Raw genomic sequence first — 24,030 nt, forward strand, 5'->3', positions numbered from 1 at the left:
GATGGCTTTTCTTTAAGGCTAAATTGATGTAACTCTCTCCAGGACATGGAGCAGCATCACAGATATCACAGCTGATGGTCTTCAGGCCACACTGCCAGGCACAGTGATGTCCACATGTGTCCATGCAGCCAGTGCCATGCCACCAACTCTGGCTAATAGTGGAAGCTGAAGGAGAGAGCCTAGGGAGCAGTGTATGCGTGCTCATCCCCATCATCCCCACTGCTGGAGGTACCTTGAGTCGCATCTATGTCTACCTCGCAGTCCCCAAGATAAATACGGATGGTGGTGGGACTGTGGGCTGAGCACCTGGCAGTGGGGATGCTGCAGGGGAGCTCTGGGGCTGACCCTCCAGCATGGCAGGAACACACAGAGCACAGGGCTGAAGGTTTCACTTTCACCTCAGACTGAAGTGGATCTACTTGGACCTTGCCTAGATGAGAAGCTGACTGAGATAATAAGCCACAGAGCCTATTGAAAGTAACAGGGTAAATCCCCTGGCTCACTTAGGAAACTCTCATGCTGTGGAGTTAGAAAATCACCCCTCCTCCCTCTCCCTCCCAAGAGGAATGCAGAGCTGACCTCTAACCTTGGTAGCTTGAGTGCTAACCAACCTTGCCTTTGTAATACTTACTTCTAGGAATCCTTGTTTGGCCAATCCTCATGTTTTTATTCTGTGTTTGGTTTCCTCTTTTGACTCCAGCTTGTATAGCTGAACTCACAGTGTTAAGGGAAGCTTGGCTTGGAAGAGGGAGGTGAAAGCGGCGTTCAGAGAGTGCTAGATTTAGAGGGTTCTTGTACAGGATAGGATGATCAAGAGGAAGGAAAGCAAAAAATCTCCCTCCTGCTTTCCCCCACCTCCCTGTAGTGGGTTTGTCTTCATTTTGTGTAGTCTGTACAGCTCTTTGGCTTTTTCCTTTCCCAGCTGATGTAAATGTGTTCCTGCTGCATTTTGTGCTAATTTTTGGTAGTGAATGCTTCCTTTTTTAAAGCCAGTCCCATCTTGCCACCAAGTACTCCTCCAGAAATACAATCAGAAAATGAAGCAGACCCCTCAAAAATATCAGGTGACCTTTTAAAATCACAATATTTTAACCCTATTTTGGGTTAGGGTCTCTTTGTTTATCATCATGACTTTTGACCTTAGGGAATTCATCTTATCAGGCTTTTCTCTGATTTTCTTTATCTGTTTAAGTGAAAGCTGAGATTCAGCAGTGATCACTTGATTCCAGTTGCTCAAGCTTTAAACAAAGCATTAATAGTTGCGAAAGTTGAAGTAAGATTGTATTGGCTGTGAGTGCTGGGAACGGAAACCCTGCAGTAACTAGGTCGGTTGATAGCTGTGGTATTGTCAGCATGCTATCCATTAACTGCACTGCAGAAGGAACCTTAGTAGCTCAAGCAAGTGTTGACTAGTAGTAGCAGTGATCACTATTTGCAGTGTGTCTCCTTCTGTGCCATTGCCAACCCATAAGATGTATTTTTAACCCTTAAATTTTTTTTTTTTTTCCCTGCCAAGCACCTCCCCTCCTTTCTTCTTTTGTCGGTCTGTTTTTATAGGGCTGACTAATATTTACAGAATCCCTTGCTCAGGGATTAATCCGCAAATGTAGTAGCTAGTTTCATTATTTGGACAAGCACCAGGGCAGCGCTAAGGTGAATGTTGTGTCTTTGCAAGTATAAGGGAACAAATCCAACATCAGGGAGCTGCTTGCCTGAGCTGCTCCATCACCCAAGACTGCAGCAGCAACATGTAATTTAATCCTGGGGCAAATCCAGCTTGCTACTTTATGGTAGCAGCTTCCAAATACGTTCTTTTTTTTGGCCTTTAGAAACTTGTACTGGCTACACTCTTACTGTTTTCATTAAAGAATTGCCTGCTAGCTAAATGAACTACTGAATCTGGTAAGATCTGAAGGCTTGTCTGTTCATGATGTGTTTGTTGTCTTTAGCTTATACATACTGAATTGACCTATGTCGATTCTGTACCAGCTTGAGATAACTGGCTGGAATGACTGGCTAAGTAATGTATATCCACCACTTCTGTCCCATAGTAAGCTTACAGAGCTATGTAACATCACAGACTACTGCTGGTACGTATGTATCTCTGTTTTGTACATGTTTGGCGAGCTAAGTTCAGAGACTGCTTTGCATCCTGCCCTGACCTCCTTACCTCTGCATCCTCTATTACCCATTGATCATGCTCCCTGCTTAAATGTTGATCTGTAGCCAACACCAGACCATTTTCAACTGACTGTTCTTGAAACCAGCATCTCATCACTTTGGCATTTCAGTACTGTAAAGCTTGACCATGCCATGTGAATCTGCCCAGACTGGCCAGGGATCCTGGTTCCCATCTTGGAGAGTGAAAGATTCAGGCAGGGGAAAAGTCATGGACATGGGGCCATGATTAAGAGGAGTGCCAGAAGAAATCACACCCGGGACACCCACCAACAATGGATCAAGAGCAAGGAGCTGAGGCATTCTTAAAACAAAGGCAGAAACATAGAAACCTATTTCTGGAAGTTCTTATTACTTGTTTTGCTTCCCACTGTCCTCGTACTTTAGCTAACAGAGCCCTTATGAACCTAGTAAGTCTAAGAAGGACCAGCAAAGAAACACGGGAGCATGTGGCTGCAGTTGTACTCCCTTTTCTGAACCAGCACCACCTTCCATTTCAAAACCTACTCCTTCAGCCTTCTCATATCCCTCCCTCTGGGCAGCTGCAGTTGTTCAAAGTCAGCAACCAACCATGATTTTGTGAGGTTGGCCTGTCTCATCCCCTCACTCCTGAAAAGCACCTCCTGTTTTGAGAGTATTGTAGTGTTACTCTACTCATGCTGCATTTATTATCTTGCTGACTTTTGCTCTCAGACTTTTTTTTGCTTGTATTTTAAGTCACTGGGATGTTTCTAGAATAACTGCTGCTTCCACGTATTGTTGTCTCAGGGGTAGTGGGATAGTCAGGCATTGTGCTAACAATCCAGATGAGTGACTCCAAACTGCGCTTTCACCTTGTATAAAAGAGAGGTCCCAGCTGACCAAACTGTAAATGCCAGATTATTTGGGTTCAATATTCGAAGTCTGGTTGTTATCCTAAACATATTACTCCCATGTGTGTTATTGGCTATAGAGGTCAGTAAGCCTTAACCCTGACGTGTGGATGGGCCAGTTGAGCTTGAGAAATCTTTGATCCCCTGCTTATAGGCTTTTGAGGGAGTGGTGGAGGAAGACTGCTGTTTAAATAAGTGTTTATTCTATTTGAAGAAGCTGACTTGCAGTCTGGGGGTGCAGTATGGTCACTCCCAAAGCTGCAGGCAGAACAAGCTGAGACATCACTTAGTGCTGTATTTTAAGACTTTATAGCCCAAGATCAGATGCACCCAAATGAAACTGGAAGGACTGAAGCCTAGGGATGGGGCTGGAGGTAAGACTCATAAGAAATGCAATAGGTGCAGGCCATGGTAGTTGATGAGTCTTTTCCTTCTTTTACTTCTCCCTGGAAGAAGGATGTTCTTTCCTCAACACCTTAGACTACTACAGGTTTTTCATGAGAACAAACAAATGATTCCCCTTTCCCCCCCTCAAGATAATCAGTTTTTGAAACAAAATAGCAGCAGTTGTTTCCATTCTCTGTTGTACACAAACAGGGAAAGAAATGTGATTCTTAAAGTTAGTTTCTACTAGGAGAGAAGTGCCCCCTTTTCTTTTAACTTAGTCCTGAATTGCACTCTGAAAGATTTTGCCAGTGTTACTCACAAAGAGGTTTTGTCATCAGCATCAGACTCCCTCCTGCTTCAGTTTATGTAAGTAACAAGATGCTTGGGTCACTTGTCTAGTGCTGGCTGCTGTGCTGCCCATTTGAATTTAAAAGCATCTTCTCTGTATTATATAGTTAATGGCTGTTTATGCACAAATAATTCTTCCTCTAAGTAAATTATACCTTTGATCTCCATAAGTGGACACAAGGAACTAGGCCCATGCCAGAAGAAGTAGAGGCCTGTTGTCCTCAGTGATATTTTGATCTTGTATTCTTTGTGCACCTCCATCTGCTGCTGCAGCCAGGCTCTGGCGTCCAGCATGCCAAGGTAAGAAACGCAGCCTCAGTACAAAGTAACAGCACTATAGTTCAGGCACTTATTTCACAGCTTGATAAAATATGACCACCAAAATAGCTCTTGAAATGAAGGAGAGCTGCTCTGCTTGGCAAGAGCTGGGAAATGGAGGGAACTGCCATTTCTAGTGAATTATGTGGAGGTCTGTGTTTTAGTGCATGCTTGATGTTAATGAATGGTAGGGACATTGGTTGGACTGAAACTTCAGTTCTTGAGTCTATTCATAGAACATGCTAAGTGGCTCTGTGAGATGCTGACAGTGTGATCCCAAACCATGGGAAATAAATGTAGTCTCAGATCTTATTGAAGTCTAAAGCAATGCTGACTTCTATTTTTCATTAAGGCTTGTCGATCTCAGCCAGTTCTGTGCACACATACCTAACTGATGAGTTCACACTCCAAGTGACGCTCCAGAGCTGCGACTGAATTTTGCTTTGGTTTTTGGACTGCCTGAAGCTTCGAAATGCTGGCCCCAGAACCAGTGTGGTCCTTATGTTCCTCATGATGGGCTTTTGCTAGTTTGCAACACAGATTTCCTTCTCAGGTTGTAAAGACTCTCAGCCTGTTACTTGGGAAGACCAGAAGAGGAAAAGCCAATTCAATGATCTGTGTGCTCTGTATCCACACCACTTGCTAACTAGCCTCAGGCTCCTTTGTTTCCTTCTCTGCAGGACTAAGTCTATCAGACTAGAAACCTGCATGGACCCAGAGCAAAAGAAAATGTTCAAGTGAAGCCCAATCTAAACAGGCTGAAGCCAAATCAGATTTTTTTTGCCACAGACGGTAACAGGGGAAGGGAGCAGGACACTTTACAAAAGGGAGTTGACATTTTCTGTGGTGCACACAGCAGCTCACAGAATCAGCCATTTCTTTTGACCACCATATGAGATAGTTCCTGCTGCAGGCTGATGTGGTGTCATTTACTAGCTTGTCTAATTATCCAAAAAATAAGGATGCTGTTGGCAAATATTGCTATGCTTGGAACGTGAGTTTTTCACTGGAAACCCAAAATTTATGTAATTAATTCTTGTGTCTCCTTTTCTGACATAATGAAGGGCAGAATCAGTCGGCTCCCTGGCAGCCAACTACTGAAAGCTCAGCCTTGCTTGGTCTAGGGGAAAGAAGCAAACTGGAAAGAAGCAGAAATTTACATGTTTTCAACAACTAAATACATAACTTTTGGTCAAAGTGCAATTTGACTTAATACACCTCCACACACATGCTCTCCTGTACAAAGCCAGTAAATACATCTGTCTGATTTCCGGTTTATTTTTCTCCTGCACAGCTATTTTGTTTAGCTCACAGCTAATCTTTAAACTTTCGGTTTGATGGCGAGAAGAATGGCGAATGTCTGATGAACCTGAACGTTTGTTTAAAAAAATTGATCATAGTGCTCAGCTAGTTCCACGTCATTGTCACAGCAGCTGAAGTTTCAGCAAGTTTAAAAATACTGTTAAAAAATGGAGCTTTTGCAATTTTTCAGCAGGGTGTCTTAATTGTCTCTTTTGCAAGAAATCTAAACTTGTGTGAAACTGGTCCTTAGGCAGCATCGTTAGACAGCTTTCATGACAATTCAACATCAGTTATATAGGAACGGTCTTTAATCTTAACTCTGTATGGTGTGAGCTGGGGAACTCGGGAATGTGAATGAGCCCTACTTCACAGCTTCCAGCTACCTGCAGCCTCTGGAGGAATTAAGTTGACAGATTGTTAGCCAAGTAGCTGAGCAGGTGGAAAAATATTAAACCGAGCAGGAATTATGCTATGGAAATGTACATTTTGCTAATTATTAACAGTAGTAAAAATCGTTATTGCATTTTACGTAACTGAATTATGAATGACCTAAAGTTAGAAACAGTGTAGGTGAGTTGTTAATATCCTTATGCAAATAAGGTATTGTGTGAAGTGCAATGACTTAAAATATAAAAAGAGGAAGTGCTGAAAAAGTTGTAATATTTCCTGACGAGGAAGGGAGATTATCTGAGTATGCTTTAATTGCCTCTGTACCAAATTTGAAGGTGTTACACTGTTAGGAGCCTGTGCCTTTCCTAGTTTGTTTTTTAACCTGATCAGAGTCATCTTAGCTTAACACAGCTGTACCTTTCTGTCTATGAACACAGCAGATTCCTAGCAGCTATGGCCAGAAAAGCACATTACAATGTTCTAGACCAAGCCCTCCCTCTCCCGTGGCATGTAGGCCAGGCAGTCCACATGCTTTAAGAATACGTGTCCCAGGCTCTGCTCTCCCCAGGCTCCTGGGGAGCGAGGGCTCCAGCCCACTATCCAGGCTGGTCCTCCCGCAGTCTCTGGCGCTGCAGGGGCTCCTGCTGACCACCCTGCGGGTGGGCGCCCAACTGTGGCCAAAAGCTCCTCAGCCAGACTCACCAGGGCTTACATACGCTTTAGCTTCACTCGCCAGAAGGCAACCCAGAGAACCTCAGGAGCCAGCACTGGCCTTGCCATGCTGCCGGCAAGCTGTGCTTTTTTTACCTAGGGCAGGAGCATGTGGGGGAAGCTCCAAGAGCACAGGGCAAGATGTGCTTACACAGCTCACGGGCTCCGGTTCGCTCGCAGTACTGACATACCCTGGGAGTCCAAAGCGCTGCTGCTGCAGACCTTGGTGGCTGGAAGTAGTGACCGGGGAAGTGCTGTGAACGCCTCTCCATAGCTGTCAGGTCCGGGGCTGTGCAATCAGGGGAGCTGTCTGGAATGTAGGGCATTGGGACAGCTGCAGCAGGCGAGGCGAGGAGCTCAGGAACGCCGCAATGCTTTGGATTTGGCAACCATGATGGATACTTGTGCTTGCTGGTATCAGGGCCAGGAGGTGGAGCCCAGCTTGCTGGCCGTGTTAAGCATTACTGGGCATCGGGGAGGGAGCTGAGGTGCATCTGACTACGTGTGAAATTTTGGAGGTGTGACACTGGAGAAAGAGGGGACCAAAGTCATCTTAGACTTGAGAAAGCAGGTAACTTTTAAAAGTTTGTCACTTCTGATTTTAGGTTCTTAACTTTAGAAATGCTACTTTAATTTTTCTGCCAGTCAATATTGATTTAAAACAATTTAATTTTCCCATTAAAAAGAGAGTGGAGAATTTTCATATTCCAGTGCAATTTCCATGATATCTGCCCCAGGGAAAGAACAGAAGAGCTTCAGAAGTTCATGCTCTTGTTAATGTGCTTCTGTGTTAGAAAAAAGATGGGCATTATATAGGTTTATTTCATTTTAGGAAAAAAAATACAAGTTACATACATATAACAAGCATCTAAAGAAATGAGGCATGTATTTGCCTTTTTATTGCTTCCTGCCTAAAGTAATAACCTGTTCCTCATTTCAGTCCTCCTCCCCTTTTGTACTTACAACATATTGTCTCCTATATATTAAAATGTTAATATAAAAGGCTAAGAAAGCCTATCATACCATATGTAATATTTTACATCTTCCATTGTTTTCTTCAAGGTTCAGTCCTATATTGGTGTACGCCAGAAAAGTCTAGTAGCTGGCCGTGACATGACAAAACAATCTGTTTATTATCAGAAGCTCACCAACTAACCAATCTTATTTCTACAATCATTTCTGTCTAATGATACTGCTTATGAATAGATGGGTAGGGAAGGCTTGGGATCAAAGAGTAAACTGCAGGTTTCACAATGTTTTCTTGGCAAAATGACATCTTGATTTAGCTACTCGACTGGAATCTGCAAACCTTCATTAAGTGTGTTTTTCCTGGGATTTCTTTGGCTACCATTTTATTTCCTGTCTTCGTATGACAAATCTTTGTCCATGACCGGCGAGCTGAGGTTGCTTTAGTCTGGCTCAGCATTTTAATAGAGCTGAGAGCATTCCTTAGGCAAGCATGCAACTCTCTTCCATAGGAGTATTTCAGGTCCAGAAACAGTCCCATTTTAGACCTCAGAGCAGGTGCTCAAAAGCTAGTTTCGAAGGGGGTGAGTGGGCTGTTGATCTGGCCTGGGATTCTGAGTGCCGTTCCAAAGCAGCTGTATTGGCACAGCAGCTGTTTCCACAACCCTCCCCACTCATCAAGTCCAAAGGCAGCCATCGCTTTCAGACAATGCAGCAGCAGCATTCAGGCTGGGAATGCCAGGCTGGTGGGTCCCATCAGTGATTTCTGGGCTTTTCTCTGTGCTGCCCTCCTGGGTGCAGGAAGCCTGGGACTTGAGGACAAACTTGCCAGTTGTCTTTCTGGCATCCCATAATTCCTCCATCCTTTGAGAGCCAAGTCTTGTCAGTCAGCTTGGAGAGAGATTGCTCTGCACCACAGTGCCAATAACAGAGAAGCAGCTGCATGTGTCTTAGAAAGCAGGTGATGTGCCATTCGGCATATCTGGCTGCAAGCAGAGGAGGAAGAAATCATGGAGCTCCTGGTAAACTAACTCTTCCTGAGTTAACTTCACCTGATGAAACTTTGTTGATGACCAAAGTGAAGGGGTAGCCAAAATTAGAAGATGACAATCATCTAGAGATTTGCCCCAGCATCACCCCTAAGGCACAGCAGCAGCAGACCAGTGTGAGGACCTCCTCAGCATGCAGGATAGCTGGTCCTGCAGCTGGAAGATTGCTGTCCCACATTCACTAGTAGGGGTAGCAAGGGTACTAGTCCAAGCTAACCAATTTGTAAGCTTAGGATCTATTCCTCAACCTGTTGCCGGAGGGGTGTGTACTGCACCAGAAGTAGCTGATGGCATGGATCTGCAAGCATGGAGATCATTGGTAGTTTTGCAAGTCTGAGATTCCCAAATCTGGGATAGTGGCATGCACATGCCAGTTCAAAATGATATTTCAAACCTGCCTTATTTTCTGCTTCACTGGCAGATGAAGCTTTTCACAGTCACTTGGGTTGGAGAAAGGATTTATTTAACTTGTGAAACGCCTGAAGGTCTCGGAGATGAAGAGGTGCAATGCTCCTGCCTATTAATTGGTCCTAGCATTGGCAAATGGTTTGAGGAAAGAGCTATTAAGTGTGGCTGAAGGGCAGAGCTGCAGTTCTGCAGTAGGGTGCTCTGCAGTGGCGTGGCAAAAAAGGAAGGCCTGTGGTGTAGGTAGGGATGTGTGAGAAAATACTCTTGTGAGAAAATACTTAATGCGAACAATTGTGGGGCTGTGGCTAGGCTTGAGGTTACGGGGTTGGGTGGGAACATTGTGATAACGCCACATCAGCTCAGGGAACTGTTTTTGCAGGTACCTACCTTACTTTTGCTAGATTAGTGATTGCATGTGTCGTCTGTCTGCCATTCTGCAACAACAACTCCCTTCAAGTCTTCGCCTGTGTGGCCAACAAGAGCTCAAACAACTTTAATTTCTTTCCTTCTTATTTCTGCCTGAAGAGAAGAACCAGACAAACACCAGCAGACTCTGTCTCTATCTCCCTTAGTTAGGCACTGGTTTTGTGATGTCTTGATACTGCAAGTGCTGTAAAAAAAGAAATAGTTCAGTGTTTATAGCAGCAGTGATGCAACATTCATTCTTCTGAGCTCTGCAATTCCGCTCCCATAGTTGTCTCCCAGGCTTGGGAGATGAGAGATACTGGGTGGAAAAATTAGACACACACTTTCTGCACAGGAGCATTATTGGCACAGGCCTTGTTTTGAGGCACTTAGAGCAGTGAATGGCTACTGGGAGGAGTGGGAAGAGAGGGGATTTGCATGGGCTAGGAACATGGGCTGGCCAAGTGAGGACCGGAGTGTACAGGGGGATATGCAATACTAATTGCAGGGCCGAATCAGTAAACATGTTATTGATGTTTTGCCAGGTGGCTTTGTGCATAAGTCAAGTACACACTCTCTGTAATCCCCGTGTCTCCCTGGCTGAGCAGGAGCGAGCACTGAGCGAGCGGGATGGCACCCAGCCCCAGCACTGGGCATGCAGGGACAAGCATGGTGTTTGGCTGTAGAGGATGCCCCATTTCATGCCCTGTGACAGGGCCTGCACTCATCCTGCCACCTCACCACTGCAGACGTATACCCAGGGAAGCATTGCTGTCCTGAGTAAAGGTTTAGGACGTGCAGCCTGTGGGGCCAGAGGAAAGGGGTACCTACAGAATCAGCCAGGAGGCAGTGAAAATGGAAAAGATGACTAAGAGGTGTCTGGGGAGAGGGAATACTGGTTTGCCAGGGCCCTTTGCTATTCAAGCGCCAGCACAGCAATCTGTGTTGCAGATGACATTTCCTGGTGCAGTTGCCATTTCAAACAGGTGATGGGAAGAGGAAAGGCTGAAAGGGACTGGTCCTGGAAAAGTGCCTTCCACCCTAAGTGCTTGTACCTGCTGATTATCACAGCAGACCAGCTCAAGTCAATGTGACCCACAGGGCTTTTGGCAGGATGATGGTGAAAGTCTCTTCAAAGTCAAGAGAAGGATTTTAGCAAGTTTTGGTGTTTTCTCTGTATTTCTTTGAGAGGTCTTTTATCACGTGAAGAGACTTTGCTGTACTTTCATCCTCATCTAAATCCAGCCTCTTCTTTTTAATGCTATTTCCATACACCTCTTCCTTTTCACTTACTGCACCTTAGCACTTTTTCCTGGCATACTCAAAAAGCAATTCCTCCATAGTTACTGAAGTCACTCTTCATCTCTTCCTCACAAAATTCTACTAATGTCACCTTTCCTTTTGCTCAGTACTGACTATTGTTTGTAATTCTGCTGAATGGTTTCTGTCATTACGTTTTGTGCCTACTTACGTCAGGATATGCAGTGATGTTGTCACTCAACACCACCTTTCTTTTTGAAGCCTTCTGTCCACTAAAACTTTTTCTAGCAATGTCAAAATCTGTTTTCCCTCTTTGTGCTGAGAAGGATTTGTTTCATCTCTGCTCTATTCGTTGCACAGCTCTTCATAACATTCCTTATGTTGCTTATTCATTGTCAGACATTAGCCTGCACTCGCCCTCGTCTTAACTCAAATGTCTAAATTCTTTTATCCAATGAAACAATCCCCATGTTGCATTTAGCGTTATTAACATTGTTCACTGTTTAATGTTGCTCTCTTCTCTCTGATCAGCGATCAAGGTAAGGGACATGGCACTTAGACTATCCTCTCCCTTTGTATTCCTCTTCAGCTTCCTGCTCTCGGTTGCTGCGGCTCCCCTTCACCTCTTCCTTCAATCAGATCCAAGCCCTTCCCCAGACTGATTACGTTGGGTGTCCATTAGCAGTAAATAGCTACTAAAAGAAATTGTGGACTTTCTTTGGGTTTGTTTTCTGTGTGCATGAACTACTTGAAAACCATCTGGGTTTTGCTTAATTTTAGAAAAATACGGGAAGGAGTTACAATGCTCCCCACAGCAGAGGAAAATTCTCAGGAACATACTGGCACACGACTTCCCAAAATAGTTAATGTCTTTATTTGGAGGAATGCACTGACCCGTTTAGGCGGCATGCTGCATCGTTCAAATGTGTCTGAAAGGTGCCTGCTGGTGGTGGTATTCAAATTCAACACCACCAGAAAAACACATGAACATTAGTGAATGCATGCCAAAATTTTCATGCAGGCTTCTAATTTTAGGTTTTAACCTTTCCAGTGCCCTGAAGATGCCTTCAAATCTCCAAAATCACTGACCTCTTCAGAAAATATTGGCCTAAATGCTTTACAAGTACTGTACATTGTTAAGAAAGTATTAACGAAGCTTTATAGAAATGAGTAACCTTTAATAATTGGCTTCAGCTTCTCAGGCAGCATGCAACTGCTTATTTTGAGAGAAGTGCTCAGTGCAGCTTGAGAAAGAACAGCCAATCCCCCTGCTAGCAGAGGAATGAAGACCGATAGGATGTAGTAGCAACTCAAGTATCCTTAATTTCAGACATCCTCGGTGACGTTGGCTTTCAGAACTGGAAGTGCCTGGATGTGACTGCATGCATACATGTGCACATTATGAAACAATTGATTGCTCAACGAGTATTTTTAATTAGTATTTTCTTTTTAAATGCTCCATTTAGCCTCTTCACACAAGGTATTTTTGCCACGTGCAGTTTTCATTGGAGTAAACATACTCCCTTCAGATAGTTCCTTCAAGCCAATTCAGAGATATCTTGACCCTCTTTTTAATTTTTTTCTGTCCCATGACTCATTCCTTTAATCCCGCTTATGTTTTCTGAAGTGAACTCTACATAGTCATATTGACCTCAAGAGTTACAGACCCAAAGGACTGGGGCAGATGAGAGATTATATCAGATAAGAGAACTATTTTAAGCAAAATATTTTTCTTAGGTCATATACTTTTTAGACTTAATGTCTTTGTAACAAGTAAGACTTCAGACTTATTAATATTTTTTATATTCAGTGGGTGAAATAAGTTATTGCAATGCAACTGGACTATACAAGGTGAACTGTCTGCTGATTTTCTCTTTGCTGTTTCTGTTGTTTGAGGTCCTTCTTGCTTCTCCAGCCAGAGGATGAAAAATTGACTGCACGATCTCACTTCTAATTAAATCCATTAAGCAGTTCCAAGTTTTAGCTCGGCAGGAAAATGGTTGAAGGTTTCAATTGTTTAAGGTCTTCATGGAAACAATTTAGATACCAGAATCAATTGACATTTTCAGTCTATTTTCAGCAACTTAGCCTTTTAATTAGGAATTCTACCTGTTTTGCAAAGCTGCAATTTACCTGACCCCAGGGAAAAGCAGAGCTCGTTTAGCCTATGAAAATCTGAGACTGGTTTGCTCCAGAGAGGATCAATCCTGGAGTCCTGCGCACATGCTGGTCTTCTAATAGTTACAGTGAAGGACCACCATCAGCTACTGCAAAGAGCACAAGGCTGTGTATGCTTCCCGGGGAGGGCCTAAACAGGCAAAAGAAGGAATATCCTGAGGTCAGATGATTGTGTAGGTTCACTAAAAGGTAAACATATATTGATAGCTGGGATTGATAGCTAACATTTAGGAGAGCAAAGTAGGTGGCTGCTAATAGAAGAATTGGTATTTCTTCCTTTCCCTCGGCAGTAAGGGGCAGGAGGGAGAGGTCATCCTTCTAGGAAGGAGAATGCAGGCAGTTGCCTGCCTACATCAGCTCCACAACGTTGCGTAAGGCCTCATTTAGTACCTGGTAATGAACTTAATTTAGGCATGCATGTCCCTGCCCTTGCTTCACTACTCTGCATTATGGACTTGCAAGTTTGCTTATGCTGAAGGGCAGAGCAAAAAGAAATTTCCATACTCGCAGGCATGTTCCATCAGCCTGTGTTGGAGCACGGGCCGGTGTCCAAATAGTTTGGATATGAAGTGAATTTGGGCTCCAGGACAGGCTCAGACCTGCTCTTGAAATTGCACGGCAATGACACCAGGGTCCTGCTTTTATATTTGCAGTTGACTGGCTGCCACCGCTGTGACCTCCAGCTGCCACAGCAGCGCTTTTTGCGTCCCAGCTTAAAAGTAACCTTGCCTTTCTCTGCTTAGCAGGGAAAGGGGCACCCCGTTTCGTGCTACTGTTGAACAGGAACCGGCAAAAAAGCTTTGTTGGTTGGAAATTCAGTATTAATTGGGTGAAGCTGTAGCTCACATAAACAAAGATCCTCTTTTGATTGATTTTTTTTGTGTAATAGTAGTTTCTATTTTGGTCACGTAGACTGAAAAACTACAGAGACCTGGTGTTTTCTTTACTCTGGGAGATGGCTCCCGTTGAGGGTTTTTGGTTGGGTTCCCCAGAGCTGGCACAAAGGAGCATCACCGTGAAAGGTGCCATCCCCGTGCACCACTTGCTCCTCACCTGCAGCTCTGGTGCTCACGGTGAGGGCCCGGTCCGGAATACCGGGGAGGGGGGAGGCGAGGGCCCGGTCCGGAATACCGGGGAGGGGGGAGGCGTGCGTGTGAGCGGGCATCCCCCCACGGTCCACAGCAAAGGGAAGGCCAATGCCAAGAGCTGGCAGTGGCAAACGCTGCCGCCTTGCAGCCCTCTTGCCGCCGGGGGCTCTCACGCCCCCTCCGTGTCCTCTGGCCGTTTATCCCCGGTTCCTCCCGGGACGCTACTCCAGCGCAGACCCCGCTTTTCAGCCGCCTCCGGGCTGCCGCCCCGCCGCCCGGCAGCACGACCCAAGTTCCCGGGCGGGGCGCCGGGGCCGGGCGGGGCGGCGGGACTACAGCTCCCAGGGCCGCGCCGAGCCGCGCCGCCGTGACATCATGTGCGGTGGCTCGCCGGTCACATGCCCTCGCCGGCCCCTTTGTTTTGAGCGGCGCTGGCAGCGCGACCGGCGGCTGTGGAGAGGCCCGAGCGCACCGCACCACACCGCACCGCTCCCCACCCGACCCGACCCCCCCGGGGCGGCAGCTCCCGCGGGGCGCAGCGCGGCGGGGCCCGTTCCCGGCTGTGAGTGCGGGGCAGCGGGCCGGCTCGGGGGCGTGGAGCCGCGCTGCGGGCGCAGTGCTCGGGTGGCGGCGCGGCCCCCTGCCCCCGCGGCGGGCCGGGAGCCCCCGGGGAGGGCGCGGGGCTCCGCCGAGGCGCGGCTGTTGCGGGGCCGCGACGCGGGGCCGGCCGGGACCGTTAGCCGCCGCGGTGGGGACAGCGCGTCCCCGGCCCTGCCGGGCAGCGCGAGGCGACCGGCGCGGCGGTGCCAGGGCGGGGAAGGGCCGTCGGCAGCGCCGGTGCCCCGGGACCTGTCGGCTGTGCGTGTCGTGTGTGTGTGTGTGTGTGTCCCGCGTGCGGGCAGCGGGGCCCGGCAGGCGGGGCGGCGCGCCCGTCCCGGCGGGACGGAGCGGGGCTGGGGGGCGCCGGGTGCCCCTGGCCCTGCCGCGGTGGTTTCGTAATGCGGGGTCTCCTCCGTGCTCCCCGGCCGGCGGCCGCCGCGGCGGGGGACCCCGCGGCCGCGGATTGGGCGGGCGGGCGGGGGGAGGCGGGGCCGCGGCGCGGGGCCGCCCGGGGATTGGGCAGGGTGCGCGGGGGGGGGGGGGCTGTCGCTAAGGCGGCTCGGGGTGAAGGTGAGCTGGAGGGCGCGCGTGCGCGCGGCGGCGGGCCGGGAGCCGGTGCCTCTACGCATGTGCACCGTGTCAACTGGGCGGGGCGTGCGCGTGTGTTTGTGCGCGCGCGCGCTCGTCCCCGGCGGTCGTTGGCTTGGGGGGGGGGGGGGCGGGGCCGAGCGTTCTGCCATGGCGGGGCCGGTCCGGCCCGGCGGCGTGGGGGGTCCCGGCCCGTTGCCGTCTCCGGGGCTCTAGCCCGCAGGTGCAGAGCGCCCGGGCCCTCCCGGCGGCTGCGGGACCGGCCCGCTGCAGCGCCGGCGTTAAAGCCCGGCCTGGCCGGTATCCGCGGTGCGGGGCTGGCGGGTGGCCGTGGGAGGCGGTTGTTCCCCGCGTGCTTTGCCGTGCTGGGACAGATGGTTCCCCCGGGCTGGGACCCGCGTCCTGCCGGGCGCTGTCATTTTGTGCCGGTACAGCCGCCTCCAGTCCCGCGGGCGTCCGTCCCCTCAGCGCTGGCCTTCCCTTCCCTGGACGCGCCCGCGCTGGCGAGCTGGGCTCCGGTCGGGTGTGCTGAAGTACCGGCGGGAGAAGGGCTAGCCGCTAAGGACGCCATCGGCCTCGCATGCCCCGGCCTTTTTTTAATTTATTTTTTTTTTTTTTTTTTTTTTTTGCTGGGGTTGTTTTGTGCGTTTCGCGTTGCCTTGCTCTGTAGGATCCACCGCAACGCATGGGCTTTCAGACCTACATGTTTACGTGTCAGTCCAATTTTCACGTCGTTACGTATGCAGAAATTCCTATTCCTGTAGGTAAAAAGAATCTCAGTGGGTTGTGGTTTCGGCCTGGCTGTTACTGCGCGGTTTGATTGCTGCAATTTGTTTGTTAGCTTCAGATTCACAGGCAGATGGCTGAACCCCCCGGAAGTCCTTGAAACACATAGTCGGGATGTTTGCAATGACTGGGGCTTTTGTTGGGCTTTTTTAAACAAAATCGGAGTATGTGTAAAGATGATAGTGAAACTGAGGTGGAAGAACATTGACTTTTTCACAGTCTGTTCCCCACAGGTTAATGAGAGCATGCAGTGCCCTTTTAGGTGACCTTTTCACTTACAAGAAGGTTACCTAAAGACTTCTGCACAGTTTAAAGGTGTTCCTTTCTGCTGCTTGGTTTTGTTTTGTTTTACTTAGTAATTGTGAGTCTCATGTCCAAATCAGTTCCTGTTTTTGCTGGGTGATTTTTGAGGGCACTTGGGGCTTTTTTTTGTGTGTCATTAGCTTGATTACTATTGAGTTTTGGCATTCAGAGTATTGGTTTTTATCAAAATAGCATCTTGCATTAGAGTAAAACACTTATATGGTGCAACTAACTCCTTACTGTGTCAGTCAGCTTGTTCACTTTGAATTCTTGTTCACTAGTTATTCGGTATTCTTAAAGACCTCCTTCATTTTAAAGGCACTGAAATCCTCAATTTCTATTGTAAAACAAGATTTTTTTTTTTTTTTTTAAAAGAAAGTCCTTTAAAACAACTTTTTGGTCTTTTTTTTTATGTCACAAAGAAACAGGAAGGCAAAAAAAATGCCGTGTTTGGTTTTTTTTGGAGGAGGGAAAGGTTATGCTTTTTTTACCTCTCTCTTCCTTTAAAAGAAAAAAAAAACAAACCCTAGAGCACGTGTTGTGGTTTAGCCAGTGTGTTGCAGTAGATAAAACTGGGAGTTTGTTTTCTCCAAGTCCTGCGGTAACCAGATGTCTGACATGAAGCACATCTGCAGATTATGTTATCTAAGGTCACACAAATAAAATAACCAGGGCCAAACCTGAGTTACAGTTCCTATGCTTCCAAATGAAAATACGTTTACTTTATTGAGTTTGGTCGTGTTACCTCGGGGGTGCTGTTACTAATACCGTACCAGGTAATAGTAGACATGACTGGTGCTGCCAGGCTTGGCCGCGCAGGCAGTGTCTGCGGAGCATGGTGGGCTGCTGCATGGCTGTGCTGGGACCCTGCTGCTGGCTCCTGCCCTTCCCCAGGGTAGCTGCCCGTTTTCCAGCACCTCCTTTTCTCTCTTTACAGACGGTCACTGGTCTGGCCACGCCACGCAAGTGCTGGTGCTGACGTGACACCGACGGCAGTGGGCGCAGGGTGGAAGCCACCTCCACTGGCAGCAGCAGCAGAAGCCCAGCTCAGCTTCAGGTACTCTTGAAACTGCACCCTGAGGGTGAGCTTTGGAGGTAGAGCTCAGGCACACCTGATGACTGGGTGCTACCGAAGGGCCTCACCCCGACCCTGGCCGCGTGTTTCCTCTGGTGCTTTCAGTCAGTTCTGCTAACAGACCAAAGGAGCTCTGTGATGCAGAAGTGACAGAAAAACAGCTCTACGAGAAAGTTGCCAGAGCTGTGGATGAAGGGAGGAGGGGTAAAATACATGAGGATGTTGCAGTGGAGGAAGGAGGAGTTTAGTGCAACATAGAAGTAATTTGCATAGGAGGATTTACTGATAGAAGGTGTCAGGGCAAACATTTTATAGACCTCATTTACTGGTCTCTGAATTGGGCTCTTAGATTATTTCTGAGGAGCATCTTGTGTAGGCAAGCCTACAGACAATATAGATTAAGGAAACAGGAACCAGATCTTCGAGTGAATCCAGCTTAATTTAGAGATGTGCATGTGCAGGTAACATCCATGTCAGAGCTGTGTCTGCATTTGTAAAGCATTTTTAAAACCTGTTGATAGAAAGTATGATTTGTTTGTCCTTTCCAGTTTTTTGAATGGGTAGACTCTGATTTGCTTAAGGTCCATCCTTGTTGAGCCGTGCTCAGGCAAGCAATCCAATGCATTTTGTATATTTTTTTTTTTTTATATAATAATCTCCAATAGCTGCCTTTGGGGTAAATTTCTTTTGTTTTTCTTTTGCTTCGTTTGAACTTACTGAAGAGATCTCAGTGTTAAAATCTTTTAAATGATTGGTGTTTATAGTGCAGAGTCTGTAGGCATGTGTAAGTGCCTTTATATACACTTAAGATGCAGACAAGTATATCCTCTTGTGCGTGTTTTCCTCCTTTGCGCACTAAGAAGCTCAGCTTCAGGCATGGATTCCCCTCTGCCTTTCCAGCTTTGGGGCTGAAACATGGGGCAGGCAGCTGGAGGTGGTGACATTTTAAAACTGCCAAAGCAAGATTTGTGAGAAGGACATATGTGTGTCTGATAGAGCTGAACATGTGATAGTGTTACTGATAGTCTTACAAAATTACTTTGCTTAAGCAAACCTACAGAAGTCATTAACTCAACAGAAATTGAAGCATAGTATATTCAAAAGCAGTAATTTCTGCAATGGAGTGTAATTCTTTTTCCTTTCTATTCTTTTATTTCTGAATTTGCAATATTTGTCCCCTTGATTAGTTTCTGCTCCATGGATTTTTATTTTTTTTTTAGTCTCCCATTTCTTTAAACCATCAGGACATTAAAGAAAAAAAAAATTTGCCGACCACTAATTTCATGTTGTTCCAAGCATAAAGAAGATACTGCTTCCTTCAGTGGGCAGTCTTAACCCAGAGCCCTTCTTTCCATTTATTAGTGATTGCATAATGTAGTGTCTTCTTAAGTCTTAACTTCTCACGTAATGAGAAAGATTTAATCTTGAAACTTTTTTTACTTAGTTGCTGTGTTTTGCCCTTTCATGCAGTATGCCAGTGTCTTGTCTCTGATCTCAGGCTAACTTTGCTTTGGGAAAGCTCCATTAGCTTTAGTGAAATTCTTCTGATTTAAATCTGTGACACTGGAATCAAGCTTTTAGGGTTTATATTTATATTTTCATTGTTACATTTCCCTTTTCTACTGCTGATGCTTCATTTCTGCCCACTTTCTCATGCTGAGTAGTGTGGAATTAATTGCAGATAAAGTTAAATGTAAGGGTTGGAGTGTTAGTAACAGAGCTGGTGAGGTGGTGGTGGTGGTTGTTGTTGGTTTTTGTTTTTATCTGGCCTGCATCACTATGGGGTAAAATGGTTGTGAAATACATTGGATAGATTGTCAGCTACAGATTAGACTGTCCAATTATGCCTCTCTGAAACAATGTTATTAGATAGGCTTGTTGCAACAGTGTTTTTCAGGCATCAGAGCGACAACTGATTCCATTTTAATTCAAATGAAAATTAAATATTTTGTAGGGTAAATGAGCCATACCAAGAATCTACCTTGTAAATATGTGTAAAAAATTTTATATGGAAAAAGATAGTTTTAAAACCTTTTTTCTCAATGAGTAAATGTAGAGCACGTATTCTTTTCATGCTCTTTGTTAAGATGGTGCCTTTTAAAGGTGCTGTGTAAAATGCCTGTTTGAAAAAAAGCGTGTTCATTGTGTTCTATATTAAGCGATGAGGTAGCCAGACTTGGATTGGGTAATTGTAGCTCTAAAGATGCTAGCGTGTCAGGAAATGAAATTGCTGTGAGGAGTTGATGTTTACTGACTGTGTAAGTGGGGAATGAAGGAAACTGAATATAACCTCTTGGCAGCATGAAAAAAATGTCCATAAACTTTAAAATAATTCAGTGCATGTTCTTAGACATGCAAATAAATACTACATGCATTTGGAATGATACCTATGTCAGACCCAAGAGGGCGTTTTGCCCAGCCTGTTGTTGCCTCAGTATATTTTGGTGGACATTCATCCAATGAATTTTAAAGCTCAGGAGTGGCAAAAAGCCCTATTACTGCTAGATTGGTTGATCACATTACCTCTAATACACACTGTCTGCAAAATCAGCTGCATTTTCTTCACCTACAAACTTTAATATTGGCATATGCTAACATTTGAGTACTTGATTTTTGCAGCTTCAGTGCTCTGATAATCTGAAGTGTGTGTTGGCATGCTGGGTGGAACTTCATACATTATGTATTTGAAACTGGAAAGTGCGTGAGCAAAAAGTTTTGCTAAGAATTATTTGCTAGTAGTACTTTGGAAAACAGAAAATCTCCCTATCCTCAGTAAGTTGCCCTTGGTTCTTACTTTCAGTAGTTTTACACAAATAAATGTAATTCTTTCTTCATTCTGATTTGTGCGCTAGCAGTTTATGTTCATTTTTAATTGAATCTTAGATTGTATGTAATTTTTAGATGCTAGGAATGAACAGGTGAAAACTTACAGTCAAGGTTATTCATTGAGATAACCTAATGTTGTTAAACACAAGTATTTTAAGACTTCATTATGGTAGACTTTTTATAATGACAATGCAGTGATTTCTCAACTGAATTTTTATCTTGAAAATTTCAGTGTTTTTTTTTCCCTTTTTGACTAGTGCTGTTATAGTAGTACTTGGAGGCTCCAGCTGAATTGAGGATTACACTGAAAAATGAGAAAAGCCAAAGCTCTGGATCTTTATCCAGGAAATCTTTGGTTTCTGTCAGTTGGGTGATTTACTGGAGCTGAGATCTCAGGTTTTTTTAATCTTGAACGCTAATGCAATGCCAGTGGTGCTGGGACATCCAGAACTTGCCATCCATAACACCTGTTCTATGGGTATATTTTGTATTTAACGTGTAGCAGATAATACTGCATTGCCCTGTGCAAGGTGCGTGGTAATTTGCTCTGTGTCACCTCTAGTAAAGGTAAAAAATTGTACTAATTCTCAGAGTGACCAAGCAAGTATCTTGTCTAATTCTTGTGATGGAATTAAGAATATACCAGACTGAATACTGAAGTGTTTTAATTTTTCAGACTGTAGCACTGCAAAGGAGAAACTCTGCAAATTTTTCTCAATGACTCTATAGCCAACTGATGTAACAATGGTACTAATACTGGGACGTAGACTGAATAGAGAGGATAGTGGGATACGAGATTCCCCTGCAACCAAGCGGAAAGTTTTTGAAATGGACCCAAAATCGTTGTCAGGCCCTGAGTTTTTCGACTTCTCCTCGGGATCATCCCATGCTGAAAGCATTCTCCAGATCTTCAATGAATTTCGAGACAGCCGGTTGTTCACAGATGTTATTATCTGTGTGGAGGGAAGGGAGTTTCCCTGCCATCGAGCAGTTCTCTCAGCCTGCAGCAGCTACTTCAGAGCTATGTTTTGCAACGATCATAGAGAAAGTAGAGAGATGTTAGTGGAGATCAATGGCATTTTTGCCGAAGCTATGGATTGCTTTTTACAGTATGTATACACTGGCAAGGTGAAAATCACTACAGAGAACGTGCAGTATCTCTTTGAAACATCAAGTCTCTTTCAGATCAGTGTTTTGCGTGACGCCTGTGCCAAGTTCCTGGAAGAACAGCTGGATCCTTGCAATTGCCTGGGAATCCAGCGCTTTGCAGATACGCACTCGCTCAAGACACTGTTCACCAAGTGCAGGAATTTTGCGCTGCAGACGTTTGAGGATGTGTCCCAGCATGAAGAATTTCTCGAACTGGGGAAGGATGAACTTATTGATTACATTTGCAGTGATGAACTGGTGATCAGTAAGGAAGAAATGGTGTTTGAAGCTGTCATGCGCTGGGTGTACCGGGCGGTTGACTTGCGAAGACCAGTGTTGCATGAACTTCTGACGCATGTCAGGCTCCCGTTGTTACACCCAAACTACTTTGTTCAGACTGTGGAAGTGGACCAGCTGATTCAGAATTCCCCAGAATGCTATCAGCTGCTGCATGAAGCCAGGCGATACCATATCCTTGGAAATGAGATGATGTCTCCCAGAACTAGGCCACGCAGGTGAGGAAAGTTGGTTTGTTTGGTTGGTTTTTTTTCTTCTTATTTCTGTAGGAGAAGGACATAGTTCGATGTACAGATGCTTGATATACATGTGCCCAGAAAAAATTACCTTGCAGAATATTTTATTTTGCATTCTGGAGCCACTATAGTTACACTTCTGTACTTCCCCCCAACACGTGAAGCTCACACATGTCTTGAAAATGTATGTGAGTCTTTTTGCACAGATCACTTTATTGCTGTTCAGGTAAGTGAAGTTACATTACCTTGCAAGTAAAATATTTTCCAAAGGTTAATGTTTGCTAGGTGAGATCTTAAGTTATTTCATACAATAGCAGTGTCTTGAAAATAACTTACTGTGCTATAGCAGGTAAACCGTTCCCTTTCCCAACCTTCTTTCTTTTTATAACAAAGTCATGTAAGTGTACAGCACACTATAAAGGATGTGGATGGGGATATATATTCAGAGCATTCACTTGCTACATCACAAATACTTTACAGATGGAGTAGTGCAAGGATTTGTAATAGACAATAGACAGCAGAACAACAGGTTCTTAGCTGTAAAGAAACTAAATACTGCATTTTTAAAGAATTATGAAACAGTTCCTGAAGTATTTCATGCTTATTCTGTGACATTTTAATAATTCAGAATTGCTGCTACTTAATAATGCGTTACACAAATAGGTGACTGAAGTTGCAAGAAGAAATGAGGAAGAGTCCATTAGTGGCATTTATGAGCAATGGTGGTTATGATTTTTTTCCTGAAAAATATTTTCCCAGCCTTACCTCCACATGATAGTTGACATGATAGTTTATTGTTAACTCCAGCTGATTTAAGCTGGAGTTATAAAATCATGTATTGTATTAAAGTGATGCAAGGATCTGGTCTGGACAAACAGATTGTGTTAGGAGTTACTCATCTTTGTTTACTCTTAGTCAAATGTGGTTGCTGTACAGTGACTGTGCAGGGAACCTTTATTTTTTTGGCATGTGTTAAAGGCTTGCTTATGGGGGCAGGGGGAAATACTTGGCAAGCATTTGCCCCATTAGTGGCTTTCCAGTCTTCAATCCTGGAGATAGATCCTGCCGAGAGAGAAGAAATTCTTAGACTCCTTGCAGCCCTGCTGCCAGGTTTTTGAAGCTGTATGTGCCATGAAGGGTCTCTGGAAGCTTTTGGTTTATGGCAGTTTGGAAACTGGTGCAATGATAGTTTCAGAGGCTTTTTATACCCTGAGTCTGGGCCTGAGGGAGAGAGACCACGGGAATTCAGACCAAAGACTTCCTTATTTCATGAGCGGTTGGAGGGAGGCTGTATCTTGTGGTATTTGGTGTGGTGTGTGTTGTGTGCTGATTACCCAATTTGATGAAGAAAGCAAATACACTCAGACCTAACAGTTTTGTCGAAGTGCATGGTGTGTATGTACTTGAGAATCTGAACAACTTCAGTGTAGTGTTCCAGTTTGTAAATGAAGTACCTTGCCTAATACAGGTGATTTCTGAAGCTGGTGGGGCGGTGTTTTGGGATTTTGTGGATTTTGTTGGTTTTACTGCTGAGCTTACTGAACTGCACTGTGAATTCGAGTAGGCAGGAACAAGAGAGGTCATTTACAAAGAGAAAAACTGGCAGGCCTCCCAGCAGGAATTTTTTCCCCTTTTCTATATTACATTCATGGAATAGTTCTTTGCCATTTGTTTCTGTTGCCTGTCTGTTTCTGTTGCCTATAGCAAAAAGATCATGTTCTAAAACAGTTACCAGGTCCCCCTTCCCCCATGTTTTCATGACACCTTTTCTGGGGGGAATGGGGAAGAGAGGATGCTGGGGAGCTCTTTTCCTTCTCTCTTGCCTTCCTTGTTTTTTATATAAACTGTTTCTAAAAGGAGACAGGCTGCAGGATCAGAAATTCCCACACCAGTGTTTTTACTGAAGCTTCTGGAAATTAATTGTGATTCCTTGTATGGGTATGTATGCACCTATGGGTGAAGTGGGTTCTACCCTTTTTTTTTTCTTTTTTTTTAAAGAACAGTGTGGATTGCAATTCACAGTTGACTTTTTTTTTTCTTTTTGAAGCCCGTGAAGAGTTACCTGAAGTAAATAAAAGTTTAAAATGTGGTGTAATGGTTGTTGACAAATGCAGTCTTTTTGAAAGAGCTTTTCAGTTATGTACTTCCAACACCATAGTGACATCTTGAGGTTGTCTGTCGTGCTCCTTTTAAGTCTCTCTTGTCCCCTGCTAGTTGTGTTGTGCAGCAAATCTCCAAGCTGAGATCAAGCAGTGAGCAATAATACGTTTCCATATACAAAACAGGCTCTTCCTACTGTATGCTTTAAAC

General features: G+C 45.3%; 1 protein-coding gene and 1 long non-coding RNA gene across 5 annotated transcripts in view; one reads left to right on the forward strand and one right to left on the reverse strand.

Annotated features, from left to right (window-relative positions):
- The first annotated feature begins 6,943 nt into the window (after positions 1–6,943).
- Positions 6,944–24,030, forward strand: part of KLHL24 (kelch like family member 24) — a 30,740-nt gene continuing 13,653 nt past the window's right edge. The window contains exons 1-3 of one of the 4 annotated variants that reach the window (XM_069791987.1): positions 6,944–7,077; positions 17,075–17,194; positions 20,715–21,702. In XM_069791987.1, coding sequence (XP_069648088.1) covers positions 20,783–21,702 — 920 coding nt within the window. In that variant the 5' untranslated portion in view covers positions 6,944–7,077; positions 17,075–17,194; positions 20,715–20,782. Of the gene's footprint in view, positions 7,078–14,241; positions 14,423–17,074; positions 17,195–20,714; positions 21,703–24,030 lie in introns of those variants that run through there. The other 3 variants (XM_069791986.1, XM_069791990.1, XM_069791988.1) reach the window with 3 other exon arrangements.
- Positions 7,158–9,516, reverse strand: LOC138686685 (uncharacterized). Its single transcript, XR_011325976.1, has 2 exons — positions 9,317–9,516; positions 7,158–7,291 (listed from the first exon to the last, which is right to left on the reverse strand). It is a non-coding gene; the product is annotated as an uncharacterized lncRNA (long non-coding RNA).

Source organism: Haliaeetus albicilla, chromosome 9 (genome assembly GCF_947461875.1).
Source record: "Haliaeetus albicilla chromosome 9, bHalAlb1.1, whole genome shotgun sequence".
NCBI classification, from domain to species: Eukaryota; Metazoa; Chordata; class Aves; order Accipitriformes; family Accipitridae; genus Haliaeetus; species Haliaeetus albicilla.